The 19745-nt window shown below is 44.6% G+C and overlaps 1 protein-coding gene across 1 annotated transcript in view; it reads right to left on the bottom strand.

The window, feature by feature from the left end:
• LOC119971465 overlaps window positions 1-19745 on the bottom strand; it is a 258981-nt gene that overhangs the window by 58412 nt on the left and 180824 nt on the right. The window contains exon 10 of the mRNA XM_038807034.1: window positions 14516-14585. Coding sequence (XP_038662962.1) covers window positions 14516-14585 — 70 coding nt within the window. The remainder of the gene's footprint in view (window positions 1-14515; window positions 14586-19745) is intronic.

Raw genomic sequence — 19745 nt, 5'->3', positions numbered from 1 at the left:
ACCGCCGTAATACTTTCCTTGATTAACAATGCCCACCCCCCCCCCCCCCCCCCCCCCCCTCTTTTACCATCTTCTCTGTTCTTACAGAAACATCTAAATCCTGGAACCTGCAACAACCATTCCTGTCCCTGCTCTACCCATGTCTCCGAAATCGCCACAACATCGAGATCCCAGGTACCAACCCATGCTGCAAGCTCACCCACCTTATTCCGGATGCTCCTGGCATTGAAGTAGACACACTTCAAACCAGCGTCTTGCTTGCCGGTGCCCTCTTTCGAACTTTTAACCCTATCCCTGACCTCACTACTCTCAATATCCTGTACACTGGGACTACAATTTAGGTTCCCATCCCCCTGCTGAATTAGTTTAAACCCCCCCCGAAGAGCACTAGCAAATCACCCCCCCCCCCCCAGGATATTGGTACCCCTCTGGTTCAGGTGAAGACCATCCTGTTTGTAGAGGTCCCACCTACCCCAGAATGAGCCCCAATTATCCAGGAAACCAAAACCCTCCCTCCTGCACCATCCCTGTAGCCACGTGTTCAACTCCTCTCTCTCCTTATTTCTCACTTCGCTAGCACGTGGCACGGGTAACAACCCAGAGATAACAACTCTGTTTGTTCTAGCTCTCAGCTTCCACCCTAGCTCCCTGAATTTCTGTCTCAAATCCCCATCTCTCTTCCTACCTATGTCGTTGGTACCTATGTGGACCACGACTTGGGGCTGCTCCCCCTCCCCCTTAAGGATCCCAAAAACACGATCAGAGACATCACGAACCCTGGCACCTGGGAGGCAACACACCAACCGTGAGTCTCTTTCGTTCCCACAGAACCTCCTGTCTGTTCCTCTAACTATGGAGTCCCCAATGACAAGTGCTCTGTTCCTCTTCTCCTTTCCCTTCTGAGCAAAAGGGACAGACTCTGTGCCAGAGACCTGTGCCCTATTGCTTACCCTTGGTAAGTCGTCCCCCGCAACAGTATCCAAAACGGTATACTTGTTATAGAGGGGAACGACCACAGGGGATCCCTGCACTGCCTGCCGGTCCCCTCTCCCTCCCCTGACGGTAACCCATCTACCTTCTTCTTTTACCTGAGGTGTGACTACCTCCCTATAACTCCTCTCAATAACCTCCTCCGCCTCCCGAATGATCCGAAGTTCATCCAGCTCCAGCTCCAGGTAGTTGTTTTTATTTCAGATTTTCATCATGTGCAGTATTTTATATTTACCAATTATTCAGTTGTGTGTTCAGGAACATGTGAACACAAATTTGAAACACACATCATGAAACTAAGAAAATTAATTTGTGTTTCTCCATCCATTATGTGATGCGCCTGGATCTGATGCGGCACCAAAGACCCGCTTATGATCCAAGCCAGGGAATCGGCGCACTTTGCGTTGTAAGCCAATGTATTATTTACCTTCTTTTAACGTACTAATCACTTCTTAATCATGTAACTATTTATTTATTCCTTTTATATTAATGAATGTGGACCAGTTGCTTGGTGGCCCTGTGTATGTGCAGTCTGTGTCACTGTGGTAACATGGAACATCGAAGAGAAGCAGCAGCCTGACTGAAGACACATGAAGAATTGCATTGTGGGAGCAAGGCAGGATTGGTAATTTAGTCAAGCCACAGCCTTGGCAGAGTTAGCAAGGTCGTCAAAATGAATTGAACTTTGAGGAGAACTGGTCTCGAACTGTGAGAAAGATAGACTCCTTTTGTGCTGATTGGGGTAATAAAAACATCTGTCTGTACCAGCCTGGGGTTTAATAAAGTGCACGAGATAACAAATTGGAGTTAAGCTGGCTCTATTCCTTCAAGCATGGCCTCAAGGGAGGCCCAGGACAAAAAGACAAGGGGAAAAGCTCTGATGTAAATTAAAAACACAGGAAACAGGCTAAAGATAGGTGTTACCTTACAAGGCCTGAGCTCAAGCCAACATAAAGAAAGAGTACACAAAGACATAATTGCTGCAGGGATTGAGCTATTTGGTCAGTCAGTTCAAAGTCGCGCAAGAAGACCTCGTTGGCGGATCAACCCCTGAGGCAAACTCTGGCTTGCAGGGTTGCTAAGTAACCAGAATTGGGAGTATATATTATTGCTTCATGCTATTAATAAGAGTGCACCACATTTAGTGGGGCAGTGACAAGTGGTTGTGAGCCATTGACACTGAGTAGAGGTGCATAGCTTTTGACCAGGTAGAGAGTCTTACAGCATCTTTCAGGACCTGTACAGGGCATTAATCAGATCACACCTGGAGTAGTGTGTGCAATTTGTTCTGTTCCCCTAAGGAAGGACAAACCTGCCCTAGAGGAAGTACATCTGGATTTATCCTGTAAGGAGAGATTGAGTAAAATTTCATATGATTTCACTGAATCATATGAAATTCTTAAGGGACTTGACAGGGCAGATGCTGCCATTGCCCCCAGGGTTGGGGAATCTAAAACACATACGTCACATTCTCATAATGAGGGTCGGCCACTGAGATGAGGAGAAATATCTTCACTGAGAGGGTTTGAATATTGTTAGGAGTTTGTAAAATTAATGAGGTTAAGCGGTAATGAGCATAACTGCTAGCACCCTCATTGGGGAAGGAGGCTAGTTCTCCATCCAACAGTCAGTCAGGCCAGTTCCACCTATGATCCAAGCCATCGAGGCCTGTTTCAACCAACATTTAGAGCCACAGCAGATTGCAGAGATTCTCCTCTAAAAGACACAGGGCGGGATTGGTGACGCTGAAATCGCGTTCGGCGATCTGCCGGAGAATCCCCGTTTGCAGTGAAATCGGGGACGGCGCCGTTTTTGCAATGCTTCGCCCCCTCAAAAACGGCATACGCCACACACCGTTGGGACAGCCTCAGGACGTCACCTGAGGCCCTCCCCCGATGGACCAAGTTCCCAAAGGCGTGGAACACTTATCCTTTTCTTATTCGTGGACCCCACATGATGGCTGCGGACTGAGTCCAGCGCCGCCACAGTCGGGGGTGAGTCATTCCACGGGCAGGGGGCTTCAGCGAGGGCTGGGGGGACTGGTGGGGGATGGTTACGGGGTGGCAAGGCTGGTTACAGGGGGCAGTTTTTGGCAGGCCAGGTCCATGCGTGGCCGGCGCTATGTTGTACGGCACAACCGCCGCAGACCACCGCCGTGTGCATGCGCGGCCACGGACCTGGTAATTCTCCAGCCATATCTGCAAGTAAAACCGGGGGCTTTATGCTGCGTTCCTGCTAGCCCCCCCCCCCCCACCGGACGGAGGATCGGTGCAGCTTTTGCGCTGTTTTTTCTGGCGTAAAATGCCACTGTTCCCACGCCAGCGTCAGCACTTCATCTTCAAATCGGAGTATCCAGCCCACAGTCTGTGCCTTCGCTGAACCAGGAAGAGATGTTTTCCCAGACTTGGTCATCTAAGCGGTATTGTGTGGTATCTAAGCGGTATTGTGTGGTAACTATTAGTTGGATTTGACCTATAGAGTTACTAAAATTGGATGTAGCTTTGGAAAAGGGGTGTCTCAGTGAGTTCAGAGAATGTGGGTATATTTTGGGGACAAGAGTTAACTTCAGATAAAAGGGTGTGGTTAGGTATCAAAATACTTACTCTCATAGCATATATTAGTCTTTTATCATAGAATTTACAGTGCAGAAGGAGGCCATTCAGCCCATTGGAAAGAGCACCCTACCCAAGGTCAACACCTCCACCCTATCCCCATAACCCAGTAACCCCACCCAACACTAAGGGCAATTTTGGACACTAAGGGAAATTTATCATGGCCAGTCCACCTAACTTGCACAACTTTGGACTGTGGGAGGAAACCGGAGCACCCGGAGGAAACCCACGCACACACGGGGAGGATGTGCAGATTCCGCACAGACAGTGACCCAAGCCGGAATCGAACCTGGGACCCTGGAGCTGTGAAGCAATTGTGCTATCCACAATTCTACCGTGCTTTTCTTTTCTTTTACTTTAATAAGTATTCTTTATAAGACAGCACGGTGGCACAGTGGTTAGCATTGCTGCCTACGGCACTGAGAACCCGGGTCCGAATCCCAGCCCTGGGTCACTGTCCGTGTGGAGTTTGCACATTCTCCCCATAAATGCGTGGGTTTCACCCCCACAACCCAAAGATGTGCAAGGTAGGTGGATTGGCCATGCTAAATTGCCCCTTAATTGCAAAAATTAATTGGGCACTCTAAATTTATTTTTTAAAATATATTCTTTATTAATTGTTTACACAATGACTGGACTGGTTGCTCACTGGGTTGTACATTGTTCCTCACATTAATCCAAACAAATACACCACAAAGTTTCAAGTTATCCTTCGAGGTTTTGAGAAACTCTCACAGGTAACATCAGCCAGGCTTTTAACAAAATCTGGAATTCTCTCATGAATTCCATATGGATGTTCAGTCGAACATATGCAAGGCAGATCAATAGATTTTTGGGGACGAGGGGTAAATATGACTGCTGACAACATGACACTACAAACACTTAACAAGTCGTTACCTCGCCCCTCACTTCGACATTTTAACAGATGCAAAAACCTGTCAAAAAGAAATAGGTTAGCACATCCATTGGAAGCAGAGAAACATTTGGGTCAAAAATATTAAGTGCTTTACACAGTAAATCACTGACGAGATTTCTGTCCTATAATGTGTGACTGAACTTTCTCATGCGAGATTATTGTAATTTGCTTCATAAAAGAACACTTAAGTAGGTTACTTTGACATCAAAAACTGACATGCATTATTTCTCTGAAAGTTGTAAACAAGCCATTCCATAATCCAGTCATTAGAGCCTTTACAAATTCAGGAACATATTCAATTGTTCTATCAAACATTCTTCGTCACTTCAAGATAATCACTTAAAATCATCTACACACAAGACTAGCGGCACGGTAGCATTGTGGTTAGCACTGCTGCATCACAGCTCCAAGGGTCCCAGGTTCAATTCCCGGCTTGGGTCACTGCCTGTGCGGAGTCTGCACGTTCTCCCCAAATCTGCGTGGGTTTCCTCTGGGTGCTCCAGTTTCCTCCCACAGTCCAAAGATGTGCAGGTTAGGTGGATTGGCCATGTTATATTGCCCTTGATGTCCAAGAAGGTTAGGTTGGGTTACTGGGATGGGGTGCTTTTCCAAGAGCTGGTGCAGACTCGATGGGCCAAAAGGCCTCCTTCTGCACTGTAAATTCTGTGATATGATTAACATCTTAGATATAAAAGCTACAGTGTAGAATGGACCTTTCATCTCTGGAATTTAGAGGGGGAAAAAAAGAGGTAATCTCAATTAAATGCATACAATTCTTTGAGGGTTTGACAGGGTAGATGTTGAAAGGCTGTTTCCGCTGGCTGGAGAGTCTAGAATTAGGGGGTCACAGACTCAGGACAATTGAAGAAGGCGCTCAGTAGGGTACGTACCTCCGTCACCCTGGGTTAACTCAATGGTATTATATTTTGCAGCTTTTCCCTGCCCGGTTGATGGTCTGTACCTATAAAGCTGTAAGTTCGGCCATTCAAGACTGAGGTGAGGAAAAATTTCATCATTAGGGTGGTTATCAATCCCTTGAATTCTCTAGTGCAGAGGGCTGTGTGTGCTCAGTCGCTGAGTACGTTCAAGACGGAGATCAATAAGAGTTTTGGGCAGTAATGGGAATCAAGGCAATGGTTGAGGAAGTGGAGTCAAGGTGGACAATCAGGCATGACCTTATTGAATGGGGTAGCAGGTTCAAGGTGCCAAATGGCCAACCTCTGCTCCTACGTTTTTATTAACACCAACATCCAGAGAAAAACAAACTTCTCTTGTGACCTCTCCAGCACATAACTATTCGATCCCAAAATGGATGGCACACAACTGAAAAGGTTGATAACTTTGAATCTGTAGCCACAAGTAATGAGAAAACAACGGAAGATACATGTTCCTACTTCAAGCAGTTGCTCGAGAGAGTGTTTCAATTATATTATTCAGCCCTTGTGGCCTAACAATATTGTTCCCTTATTATCACCATTCAGGAGGAGTTAACTGATTTCTAATGGATCTGTCAAACCTTTTGGCAATAGTGCTGAAACATACACACTAAAGGGAAAAGGAACAAATGTAACTCAATTCATCGGTGCCTCTGCAAAATGGATTCTGTGTTAGTCAAAGAAAATGACTGTAGGCAATTGCTGACATCCACTGTGAATTGTGTTACATTACCAAGTGCTGCTCCCAGTTAAGGAAAATATAGTCACCGCACATTCTGCATGAGTTACCAGGTTGCAACATTTAGGTAACCATCTTTAACTTTTTGCTGCACTAAAACAATGGCTGAGTAACAAATTCACAGGATCAAAATTCCTCATGGGCAGGAGGCAGGATGGGCAGTGTCATATCGGCTGCCCACTCTACATAGTATCTGGCAGTGGCGGACTGGCCAGGGTGTCAGCTTGCCCGATGGCAAGTGGGCCCCTGATGAAGTGGGCCCCCTATATCAAATAAAAATGCAATAAAGAAACAAACACAGACAACTGTTTTAGTAATAAAAAGGAATAAGAAAAAAAAGAGAACAGGACACAAATAAGCAGTGCATGAAAAGGAACAAAGCAGGGGAGGTAGTGGAAGGATGTGGAATAGGGGGGCCCGGGTCGGGCATAATTAAGGAAATTCCATGTTTTAGGCAAGAGTGTGTGAATTTAAAGATAAAGTTACAATTCGTGATTTGAAATGGTCGGCAACTTCAAAAGATATCAAGCAGTAGTCTTGATTCAGCTGGTACATCGGTCCGGGGCCCGGAGAGCCAAGAAGGGGCCCGTGAATCTCTAAAGGGCCCTTAAAAATTATAATTAATTAGATAAATAAATCTCCAACTTCTTTCCTGAGATTTGTATTCTAACTTAATAAAATATAATTGTTTTTAAAAAGAGCAATACCAAATAAAAATGCAATAAAGAAACAAACAAATAATCACTCAGTGTATGAAGGAACGAAGCAGTGTTAAATGGATGTGAAAAGGAGTGGGGTGGGGGTGGGGTGGGGGGGTGGGGGGGGGGCTGGTTCACCCGGATCGGACATAGTTGGAAATCCACATTTTCAGCAAGAGTGTATGAATTTAAAGATAAAGTTACAGTTCGTGATTTGAGATGGACTTGAAAGGATATCAAGCAGTACATAGGGTCGTGAGGTCACCGAAAAGGAGAAGCGGTACCTTTGACCGTGAATCATGAGGTCAAAGATATTGAAGTGATAAGCCATGATCGGTAAACTCAAAGGGTTGCAACTTGTAACACTACACTTGTATCAAACTGGACATGTTAACTTTGGTCGTGGGACTATTCTTAATGTTTTACTATAGTCGGACCAAACTTCTAAGTTTCAACAGTTGTCTCAGTTGCTTGCTGGTGTGAACACTGGACAGTGGATTGTCTCCTCTTCTGAAGCTGCATAGGCCACAGTAGTATTGACTAATGAACATAGCCTATTGAAGTGTAAGTAAGTTATTTTATATTTTTTATCAAGTAGGGGTTTATCTGGCGTTCCTTCAAGTTATTCTTGCAATCATCAATATTCATTTTTCCCAATGTGGGCTATTTTTAATTAAGTTTTTATTTCAGGAATATTACCCCTACCAGCATGGAAAAGAAAAAGCATAAATCTGGGTCACTAAAATGCAAAGAACAAAAAGAAGCAGAAAGGAAGGAATCAGCCAAGTGATGCAGACCTATTACAGAGTTTATAATACCACAACCACAATCTACATCAATATCCAGTTCTGCAACAAATAATCAAGAAGCAAGAAACAATGCTCATGGTGATGATGCAATGACATGCGAGTTACAAGAACAGAGAAGAGCTACTTTGAATGTAGAGACAAATACAAGTGCATCCATTACTAATCAACCCAGACCCAATATTTCTTGTGGCTTCCTTGTTCCGGTATCTGTACTGCCTGTAGTTGCAACATCTGAACACATAGCTTCAACTAGTGACAGGGAATCAGATATTCCTTCAAGCATAAATGACTTGGTTTCTGAAGCACATCCTGTAAATGAACCTACGCAAGAAAATGAAAGATCAATTACTGGAATCTTCCAATATCCATCACGTGCTAAGCTAAAACAGTTTTTTGCTGAACATCCACTTCAGCCACTTGATGATCTGCCATTTGATGCTCGTTTGTATGAGAGGAAAATTATGAATGACTCAGTCCCAAGAAAATGGCTAACATATAACAAAGAAAATAGATGCTTATATTGTTCATACTGCTTAGCCTTTGAGTTTCCCAACACTTGTAATCCATCACCCTTTGTATGTGGCTTTAGTGACTACAGGCGTATTAGTCAGAGCTTGACTTTACATGAATCGACAACAACACATGTCAGAAATGCTCAGCAATATATCAGTGTGGTTAATGGTGGCACCTTAGATAAATTTTTTGCACCATCACTAATTAAAAGGAAAGAAGAAATATTGAAGCAGAGACGTATTGTCATGAGGATTATAGACATCATAAAGATGTTAGGCAAGCAAGCACTTACTTTTCGAGGTCACAGAAATGAATCGGCCTACACTCTAGATAATGAGGTTCTGAATCATGGAAATTTTTTAGCTACAGTGCAGTTGATGGCAAAATATGACCCCATTATGGCAGCTCATGTTTCTGCAGTGCAAAACAAGTCTAAACAAAGAATCAAATGAATAGAGCAACAAGGAAAGGCTCAAAGTAAAGGCTGTGGTGGACTTGTTACATACCTGAGTAAAACAACTATAAACATGTTAATCAAAATTCTGAAGACTATGATATAAGAAAGAATTAGTTGAGAAGTTTCTCAAGCAAAATATTATTCTATTCAGGTTGATTCAACACAAGATAATTCATCCATCGATCAGTTTAGCATTATTATTCGGTATGTGCTTAAAGATATTATCTGTGAGCGACGACTTTCAGTTGCGCCAAGTAATGATGGTACAGGACAGGGACTTTTTGATCTATTGATTGAAACATTACAGCATCTTAAAATTGACCCCCAAAAATGTTTATCTGATAGCACAGATGGCGCTGCAAGCTACCATGGCCAGTATAATGGTTTACAAAGTAAAATTGCTGATGTGGCTGATCAACATGTTCATCTATGGTGCTATGCCCATGTCTTGAATTTGGTGATAACTGAAACAACAAAATGTTGTGTGCCTGCAGTTTCTTTATTCAATTTGCTCCAGAATATAGCAACTTTTGTGAAAGCATCATACAAGAGAATGGCTGTATGGATAGAAGTTGTTGGAAAACATCTAGGACAAGAAAAAATGAAACGATTAAAGCTAATTGGTGAGACCAGATGGTCAGGAAAATCCAATGCAGCAACAACTATATTTGGACGTTTTGATGATGCCGCTGCCAGTACTTTTATAAATCTATTGACATGCTTATCAATTTTTTTTTAAAATAATTTTTATTGAAACATTCTGTATTTATATAACAATAACGAACAGCAATGAAATACCAACAATAACAATAACAGTCATAAATATTCGCCCAACCTCAATGAACAACAAAACATATTAACAACAAATTAAATTAACACAATATTAAGTTAAATAACCATATAAAAAATAAAGAACACCCTCCTTCCCCCCCCCCCCCCCCCCGGGTTGCTGCTGCTATTGACCAAGATACCTATCTTTGAGTCAGTTAGTCCAGAAAAGGCTGCCACCATTTATAGAACCCTTGTACTGATCCTCTCAGGGCAAATTTGACCCTCTCCAATTTTATAAATCCCGCCATGTCACTGATCCAGGTCTCCACACTTGGGGGCCTCGCATCCTTCCACTGTAGCAGGATCCTTCGCCGGGCTACTAGGGACGCAAAGGCCAGAACACCGGCCTCTTTCACCTCCTGCACTCCCGGTTCCGCCGCAACTCCAAAAATCGCGAATCCCCAACATGGTTTGACCCTGGATCCAACCACCCTTGACACCGTCCTCGCCACCCCCTTCCAGAATTCTTCCAGTGCCGGGCATGCCCAGAACATATGGACTCCCCAAACACCTGGTGCACCTGTCCTCACCCCCAAAGAACCTACTCATCCGAGTCACAGACATGCTTATCAATGATACAAGATTCAGAAAAGTTTGATGCAAAAACAAAACATGAAGCAAATGTTTTACTTCAAAGTCTTCTAAAGTTTGAAACCATATTGACAGCATTTACTTACTTGTATATATTTGAAACTACAACCCCGTTTTCAAGTTATCTACAGACAAGTGGTTTAGATATGTTTCCTGCATGGAGTTTGGTAGATTCAGCTACAACAAAGTTGAAGGAACAGACAAGAACATGTGATAACATTCACAGCAAGGCTTTGGAATTTGTAAATAAATGTAATGACAGGATTTCACAGGTGAATATGGATGAAAATCAAACATTGGAAATTGATGAGTTGAAAACAGCATTGCCAGTTAAGAGGCAGAGGAAGAAAAAAGAATGGCAGATGAGCTTATTGATGATGAAAGAAATTCCTCAGATTCTCTAGCTGATTTTCGAGTAAATGTGTTTAACCTAATAATGGATCGCATTGTCCAGTCACTAGAATCACGCTTTGTACAGCACAAACAGTTGTATAAAGATTTGTCCTGCTTGGACCCAGCAAAGCTTAAAACTATTGCAGAGAAGGGCCTTGAAGATGAAGCATTGGAAGGTATTATTAAGCTGTTTCCAAAAATCAGCTGTTTTATTTTGCTTCAAACTTTGATGTATTAAAGATATTGCTTAATGATGGTGAGATATGGATTCCAGTTGCAACAATTGTAAAATTTGCAGCACTTGCCCATCGTGTGTACTAAAAATGCTGGCATCCAACAGACCTCATGACAAGGCATATGATAACCTTTATGGACTTTATAAAGTCATCTGCACACTATCAGTTACTCAAGTCCAATGTGAGAGGACATTTTCAAAACTAAAGATCATAAAGACAAGGTTAAGAAATTCGCTGTCTGAGGAGAATTTGGAATCATACATGTTGCTATCCATTGAAAAGGAATTGTTAGATGAATTGGATGCAAAAGCAATTATTGGCAGATTCGCACAATCATCTAGCGAACACAAACAATTGCTCTTAATATAGTGGACTGCATGCAATGCCCTATTGTGCTTTTGAACTATCTGTTAATGTGTAAATTGTGCAGTAAACTATTTAAAAATATCAACCAATTACTTAAAATTTAAAAAAAAAATAAAAAATTCAATTATAACATTCTGTATTTACATTTGGTATCTACTGCCAGTAATATGTACAGTACATGTACAATGTAATTACTAAGAAATACACATTTTTTCCACAAAAATTTTAATTGTACCCTTTTTTCCATACGTATTTTTTGAAAATTTTATTTATTCGTTATGAAAATTAAATGATAGCATTGTAATTGTGGGTGGGCCCCCTTTGTCTCCTGGCAACCAATATTTTTAGACCCAGTCCGCCACTGGTATCTGGGATTCAATTCCACTGCAGTCAATATAATTGGACACGATCCTCTGGCCACGCTGTGCCAGAAAAGCTCTTTGGCGCAGCGTGGCTGTTGAAAGCTGGAAGACCCGGCTCCCGGGATCTACCCAGCTCGCAATGCCTCACAAGAGTCAATGCAACCTCACTTGCAATTTCTGTTGACTACATTGTGTCATTTCCCAATGAACTGTGGGGCTTGGGTGGAAAGATAGAAAAAGCTCTTATCACCACAAGATTTTCCATTGCACCATTTCTTAACCAAGAGAGAGGATCTCTGTCCAACACATTTGTTGCTTCCAAATGACTGACCTACTCCATTACTATAATTTTCTGTTTCCACTTCATCTTTTCCAGCAATTTTAATCTTTGTTTGGATCTTCTGGAGGGACTTAGAATCATAGAATTTACAGTGCAGAAGGAGGCCATTCGGCCCATCGAGTCTGCACCAGCCCTTACAAAGAGCACCCTACTCAAGCCCACGTATCTACCTGTAATCCCGTATCCCCCACTCACACTTTTTGGTCAGTAAGGGCAATTTTGCATGGCCAATCCACCTAACCCGCACATCTTTGGACTGTGGGAGGAAACTGGAGCACCCAGAGGAAACCCAGCAGACACGGGGAGAACGTGCAGACTCCACACAGGCAGTGACCCAGCTGGGAATCAAACCTGGGACCCTGGAGCTATGAAGCAACTGTGCTAATCACTGTGCTACTGTGCTGCCCTTGAACCCTTAACAAAATATTTGGCGGTGTTAATTGGACCTTGATGGTCGTATTTAAGGGCATAAAACAGCTGAAACGAGTGCCAATGTCAGCACCAAAGTCCTGCATTGGACAGAAGTATTCTTCATGCACAATGGGGAACATGTGTCTTGCCCACAAAAAAGTAATAAATGTTAGCAAACTGGTGAATGGCGCTAAGGTACAAATCAGCAATGATCTCACTGAATGGTGGAACAGGCTAGAGGGGCTGAATGGTCTCATCCTGTTACTATGTTACTGAGAGACATCAGACCCACTAGTCTGCTGGGCTAGCTTTAAAGTATTTAAGGCAGTCACTTTTAAAACAAGTATTAGGCCCCTAGCAAATGTTAATGAGAGGCCTAACCTGTTGTTTTAGGGTCCCTCGCTGAAATTGGGCTGCCCTCGAGCTTCAGGCCTGCGTTCTCAGGCTTTACAAGCCTGAATGTGCTCCAGCAAGCAACCACCACCGAGAACTAAATAGCTTTTTTAAAAACAATAGATCTGACGCAGAGCTAGTGAGAGCATGAAGACTGCCTCCCCGTTCTCCACAACACTTCTGAAGGTCAACTACCTGCCCACGATCAGCTCCCTTTCCATTCTTCTGCCAGCGCACCAACTCGACAGGGTAATGTTAACCAGGCCCAAATTTCAACTAGCTGCAGATCCTCTGGTTGAGGCAGAGCACCCATTCCAGCCCTGAAACGAGACCCTATGGGATTCCCAATCCAGTTCCCATGCAGCTTTTTTGTAAAACAAATGGGACATAAATAATCAAACTTGAAATGTCAATTGGAAAACAATCTCAATATGTAGACTGTGGCAAATGAGCACAGGACACCCAAGTCATCATTCTGACATTTGTTTTGCTCCAGTCATGGGGAAAACTTGGAAGAAAATAAGCAAAGGAGCAACTCTAGACCAGCAAACATCGTTTAGAAAAAAGTGGATAGCAGAGATCCTGGAAAAAGAAAGCGTTTTCTAATGAGAAGTGCATTTCTGATAGTTCTGTGCTTCCTTTCTTTTACAAAAAGCAACATTTCCAAACTCCTGCAGCTCTTCCAAATGAGTCTCCGGCAGCATTTCCTGTCCCTGCTATGCGGGCTGCCTGTTCCGTTTCACTAGTTTGTTATATATTTTATATATCTCAGAGCAATGCAGAGGTGATAGTTGTTTCTAAGTGAGCAGCAGGGTTAATTACAAGAGTTTTAAAGTATCCCTGCAAACACAAGGGGTGGGATCCCCCCCCCCCCCCCCCCCCACACCCCCACACCATCCCCCGCAGAGTGTTTTGCTGCAGATGGAGGAAGCCATTATTGATCAGCGCCGCTGCTAACGGTGTTTTCTGTTTTATGCACCCTCCAGCCTGCATAGCAGGGCCAGGAAATGCTGTGGGAGACTGATTTGGAAGAGCTGCAGGAGTTTGGAAATTCGCTTTTAGTAAAAGAAAACCCGTGGCAGAGGTTCGCCGTCGGCCAAAATTCCTGCACTCACGCTGACAGCTCAGCTTCTAGTAGATTCCGTGGTGTCTGTTTACTTTGCTCTGAATCCACACCCAGGCTCAACCAATGACGGCCTCAACTTTTGAATGGCCTCAACCTTAGCAAGGCTAGAATGTGGGAGAGCAACCAGGAGTGTGTTAGAATAGTCAAGCTGAGAGGTAACAAAAGGATGAATGAAGGTTTCAGCAGCTGATGAGCTGAGGCAGAGGTTGAGTAAGAAAATGTTAAGCGAAGTGAAAATAGGTGATGTTGGTTATGACAAGAATATATAGTTGGAAGCTCATCTTGGGGTCAAATATGACATCAGGATTGTGAACAGTCTGATCGCACGAGGATGGAATTTGCATCTGGGACCATCATAGAGCCTCTCTCGCCAGCTCCCTTTCTTACATTAATACCCTCCTTAAAATATATCTTGTTCACTTCGTCACTCATCTGCTTTGGCATCTGTTTTATCTGTTTATGCCCCTCTGTAGCATCTTGGGACTATTTTGATGTCAGAGAAAATGTGAAAATATAATTTGTTGCTATTGTTTGTTGTATGCGGGCAATTCAGATCCCAATTTTTCTGAGGCAGTAGTTACTGAGAACATTATTTATTTGCCAAAACCCCTCCAAGATTGAATACCTCAGAGGGGAAACCTGGCTTGGATTTCAAAGTGGAACGATATCTGTTCTCCAACACTAATATTACTTACCTTAGTGAACACAATTCACAAATCTGCTTTGGATTTCTTTGCAAAGAACAAGATACAATACAGGCAGAGGGAGACAGGCTATATGTTATAAGAATATCTTACTTTTCAGTGTGTCCATCCTTCCGGATCCATTTGCCGCACGAGTGTCATTCATCACAGCTGTCGTCAGTACCTTACAAAGAAAGATATCAGAACATTTTCAATATACATTTTCCCTATTGTCATCTATTACTTTTGTACAAAGTTACTCATAACCAAAACCAATTTGGAAACATACTTACAACATAACACAGGGTACTAATGATTGCAAGAGCAGGTCAGAGGATGTGAACTCACCTCCTGGCTCCCCAAAGCCCGACCAACACCTACAAGGCACAAATCAGGGGCGAAATTCTCCGACCCCCAGCAGGGTCAGAGAATCGCCTGGGGCCGCCTAAAATCCCGCCCCTGCCGTGGCAGAGATTCTCTGGCACCCGGGAAGTGGCGGTGGTGGGAATCTCGCCACTCCGATCGGAGAGGCCCCTGCGGCGATTCTCCGGCCCGGATGGGCCGAAGTCCCGCCACTGGGAGGCCTCTCCCGCCGCCGAGGTTTAAACCACCTCTGGAACGGCGGGATCTGAACGCCTTCGCCATGGCGGAAGCGGAAGAGAACCCCACATCGCGCATGCGCGGACCGGCGAAAGCCTTTCGGCCAGCCCCGCTGCCGGGGGCGCCGGTCTTCTGGTGGCAACTCCCCACCTTTGGGGAGGCGCGACCCCTGAGTGGTTGGTGCCACTCCCCTACTCCGGGACCCTGCGTCACGCCGGGTAGGGGAGAATGCCGCCCCAGGAGTGCGATGGAATAGTCTCCACTCGCCAGGATGTGTATATCTCCAATAATGAACTAGACATCATCCAGGAAAAGCAAACCACTTGATTGGCACCCCATCCACCACGATAAACATTCACTCCCTCCACCACTGACGCACAGTGACAGCAGTGTGTACCATCTACAAGATTCACCGCAGCAAATCACCACGGCTCCTTTGACAGCACCTTCCAGATCCGTGACCTCTACCACCTAGAAGGACAGGGGCAGCAGATGCCTGGGAACACCACCACCTGCAAGTTCCCCTCCAAGCCACTCACCGTACTGACTTGGAAATATATTGCCTTCCTAACAGCACTGTGGCTGTACCTACACCACATGAACTGCAGAGATTCAAAAAGGCTGCCCACCACTACCTTCGCGAGGGCAATTAGGGATGGACAATAAGTGACAGGCAGCACAGCGGCACAGTGGTTAGCACTGCTGCCTCATTGCACCAGAGATCCTGGTTCGATTCTGACCTTGAATGACTATGTGGAGTTTTCACATTTTCCCTGTGTCTGCATGGGTTTCCTCCGGGTGCTCCAGCTTCCTCCCACAGTCCAAAGATATGCAGGTTAGATGGATTTGCTATGCTAAATTGTTCCTAGATGGGGTTACAGAAATAGGGGCCGGGATTCTCTGATCCTGAGGCTAAGTGTTGACGCCGTCGTAAACACCATAGCGTTTCACGACGGCGTCAACATGCCCTCAGGAGCAGCGATTCTGACCCCTACAGGGGGCCAGCATGGCAGTGGAATGACCCACGCCGCTCCAGCTGCCGATGCCAGCGTCAAATGGGCGCCGCGGGTCTGCGCATGCACACTGCGACCGTCGCCAATGCGCGCATGCTCAGTGGCTCCCTTCTCCGCACCGGCCCCTACGCAACATGGCGTAGGGCTACAGGGGCCAGTACGGAGCAAAAGAGGCCCCCGCCCGAGAGGCCAGCCCACCAATTAGTAGGCCGCGATCCGCGGGCCAGGCCACAGCGGAGGCCTCCCCGGGGTCTAAACCCCCTCCCCCCCCCTCCCCCTGAGGTCCCGCCGGGTAAGACCACACGTGGACGGCGCCGGCGGGACTCAGATTTTTTTGAGGCCGCTCGGCCCATCCCGGGTGGAGAATTGCTGGGGGGCCCTGCGTAGACCGCGCTGGCGCCAATGGCGCCGATTCTCTGCTCTCCGGAGAATCGGCGGACTGGCGTCAGGACGGCATTGCGCGATTCGTGCCCGGCCCGGTGATTCTCCAGCCTGGCGTGGGCTGAGAGAATCCCGCCCAGGATGGAGGGTTGGCCAGGGTGGGGTTCGTTTTGGGGAGTTGGTGCAGACTCGATGGCCTGAATGGCACTGTATGACATCTTTGCGAGCAACATCCATATCCCATAAATGAATTTTAAAAGTACTGTGCTCTACATACAAGAAATCTTTGGTCGAAGTACGTATATTAATCAAGGAGGGAGGCTTATCAGTTATGGAATTGTTGGAAAATCTGTGCAAAAAACTGCCAAATAAATATGTTCCAAATTTAATTGAAGGGTGCATCCCAGTTTCTGACACATATCAAGGCCTCTCCACAGTATTTTAGGTAATTTGGACATTCTGAATTCTCCCTCTGTGTACCCGAACAGGTGCCGGAATGTGGCGACCAGGGGATTTTCACAGTAACTTCATTGCAGTATTAATGTAAGCCTACTTGTGACAATAAAGATTGTATTATTATATTATATTACATTATATTATTATTACTTTTTTCCTGATCTCTAGAATAATTGTTACTTTAAAGGTAAGATTGCTTGTTTCATGATTTCCATGTTTGTGTATCTTTTGCTTTCATTTTTCACCCATGCAACACAGTCATTTATTATTGTACAATTCCATCCATATAAGTTCAGAAGAAAGTATTGCTGAATCTAAGATGCATCATATACTTGGCAGCAGAAAACACTCAAGTGGGATATGTGTGGGGGAATTAAAGTTAAATCCTATTCAGACTAATAAGATTAAAACCACTCTGTTTTGGAAGTACATATTCTATAAGCATGTAAGGCGGTCTATACCTGGACAAATGGCGATGAAGGCTAAATATTTTCATGCAGCTGGAAGATCAATCAATCTTATTGACAAGGGGTATCATACGACCATTGGTTGGAAGTCAGGAATAATCACAAAGTTATTTTTTAATAATGCTTTAATCATCTCAGACTGTAAAACTCTGATCGCACTATAATAAATACAGCTCTTAAATCATTGCCATCAAATTTTGAACGCCAAGCCAGGCAAACAGCTTCTTATAATGAAACAACCTTTCCCAGAATTGGTCGGAGAATAAACCCACTGACGTAACAAACATCCCAACGATTGTTCAGCTCGGCCTGCTGCTGCAATCCCTGAGGTGTAGGTACACCCACAGTCCTGATATGGAGGGAGTTCCAGGATTTCGACCCAGTGACAGTGAAGGAAGGACAAAATATTTCCAAGTCAGGATGGCATGTGGCTTGGAGGTGACTTCAGATGGTGGGGTTCTCATGCTTCTGTTCTTATCTGAGTTCCTGGCCTGACTTGCTTCCAGTTGGGTCTATTTTGGTTGGTCCATGATTTCCTCACTAGGGTGGCTTTTGATCTTTTACACTTCCACCCTCCTGGTCCTCCCTTCTGTCAATGCTTCCTGCCTCACCAGCCCCCTTCCTCCTGGACGATCCTTTTTTTTAGCCTCGCCCTCTTTCACCTCACCTCTCATCTGAGACTGTTTGCAGTCTTCACCTTCTTCCTTCCCATCCTTCATTCCATCCTCCGCCTGGCCCCACTCTCCCTACACAACTCCTTCTTCCGCCCACCTCTATACAACCACCAGCATTAGATCACTTATAACTCAACCCTCAAACCTAATTTGACCTGAAACATGCTCTTAAATCCCCATAGCACACAATAGGTTGTAATTATGTTGGTAGAATATCAAGATTGTATTTTTAATTTATAAAACACATTGAGTAGGACTTCAGTTTAATTATTAGTCCATTCTTTTTGTTTTTCACGACAGTGTAGGACAGCAGTGGCTTTGAAGTTGCAGGATGGATTATGTGGATATTTCATTTCTATAAAGATTTATAGGAGCCTGATATTTCAATAACCTTTGTCTCATCTTTTCAACGGTCTATTTTTGGGATTAAAGCTGTTGGCTACATACAACCTGCTGAGATGTTCTCATTTGTTAAAAACAGACAAGCTGTAGACAAAGTGCTACCATTAATCAATCTCCCATGGTGCTGCAAACAAGGAGTCAAGACCACCTATCGTCTTCAGGTGAAGGAGGGATTTGGAAGGGCAGGAATAGTTGGACAGGTGCGCATAGGCATAATTCAACTTCAGAGGCACAACATCAGTGTCCTCACCTTAGTTTTGCAAAATACTTTCATTTCATGTTGCCATTTCTCATAACTGGCGCATTTACTGCGTTGGGAAAGTAGGAGGCATGGAGTTAGCTGGATCAGGGTGGTTACTTTGTAGCACAAGCAGAGACACTGAACTAGGATGCTGCAGTGCCAGCAGTGGCGGGAGGGTGTAAGTACAGTGTGACAATTTTACATTGGCAGTTTCAATTAAACATGTGTTGACACTGGAATTCATAAGGGGTAAAGGTGACAGGAGAGCATAACAATTCTGCGAGAATGGTTCCGAGGATGGGGAACTTCAGATGTGTGGAGAGAATAGAATTACTGGGGTTGTTTTCATTTGAACAAAGAAGGATACGTTTATGGAGGGTGCAATGTTGTAAAGGGTTATGATAGAGTTTTTTAAAATTCATTTATGCGATGTGGGCATCGCTGGTTCGGCAAGCATTTATTGCCCATCCCTAGTTGCCCTTCAGAAGATGGTGGAGAGTTGCCTTCTTGAACCGCTACTGTCCTTGCGGTGTAGGTACACCCAGTGTGCTGTTAGGGAGGGAGTTCCAGGATGTTTCCCCGCTCACAGTGAAGGAACAGTGATATATTTCCAAGTCAGGGTTGTGAGTGACTTGGAGGGGAACCTCCATGTGGTGGGTCGTGGGGTTGGAAGGTGCAGTTGGAGGAACCTTGGTGAGTTACTGCAGTGCATCTTGTTCATCGGTGGTGGAGGGTTTGAATGCTTGTGGAAGGGGGAGCAATCAAGCGGACTGCTTTGTCCTGGATGGTGTTGAGCTTCTTGAGTGTTGTTGGAGCTGCACTCATCCAGTCAAGTGCAGAGTATTCCATTATATTCCTGACATGTTCCTTGTAGATGGTGGGGTGGGGCTTTGGGGAGTCAGGAGGTGAGTTACTTACCATAGGGTTCCTAGACTTTGACCTGCCCTGGTAGCCACAGTATTAATATGGCAAGTCCAGTTCAGTTTCTGATCAATGGTAACTCCCAGGATATTGACTGTGGGGGATTCAGTGATGGTAATGCCATTGAATGTCAAGGGGCGGTGGTTAAATCCTCTCTTGTAGGAGATGGTAACTGCCTGACACTTGTGT

The sequence above is a fragment of the Scyliorhinus canicula genome, chromosome 1 (assembly GCF_902713615.1).
Source record: "Scyliorhinus canicula chromosome 1, sScyCan1.1, whole genome shotgun sequence".
NCBI classification, from domain to species: Eukaryota; Metazoa; Chordata; class Chondrichthyes; order Carcharhiniformes; family Scyliorhinidae; genus Scyliorhinus; species Scyliorhinus canicula.
The sequence above is the reverse complement of the archived record's forward strand: the minus strand, read 5'-3'. Positions and strand labels throughout refer to the sequence as shown.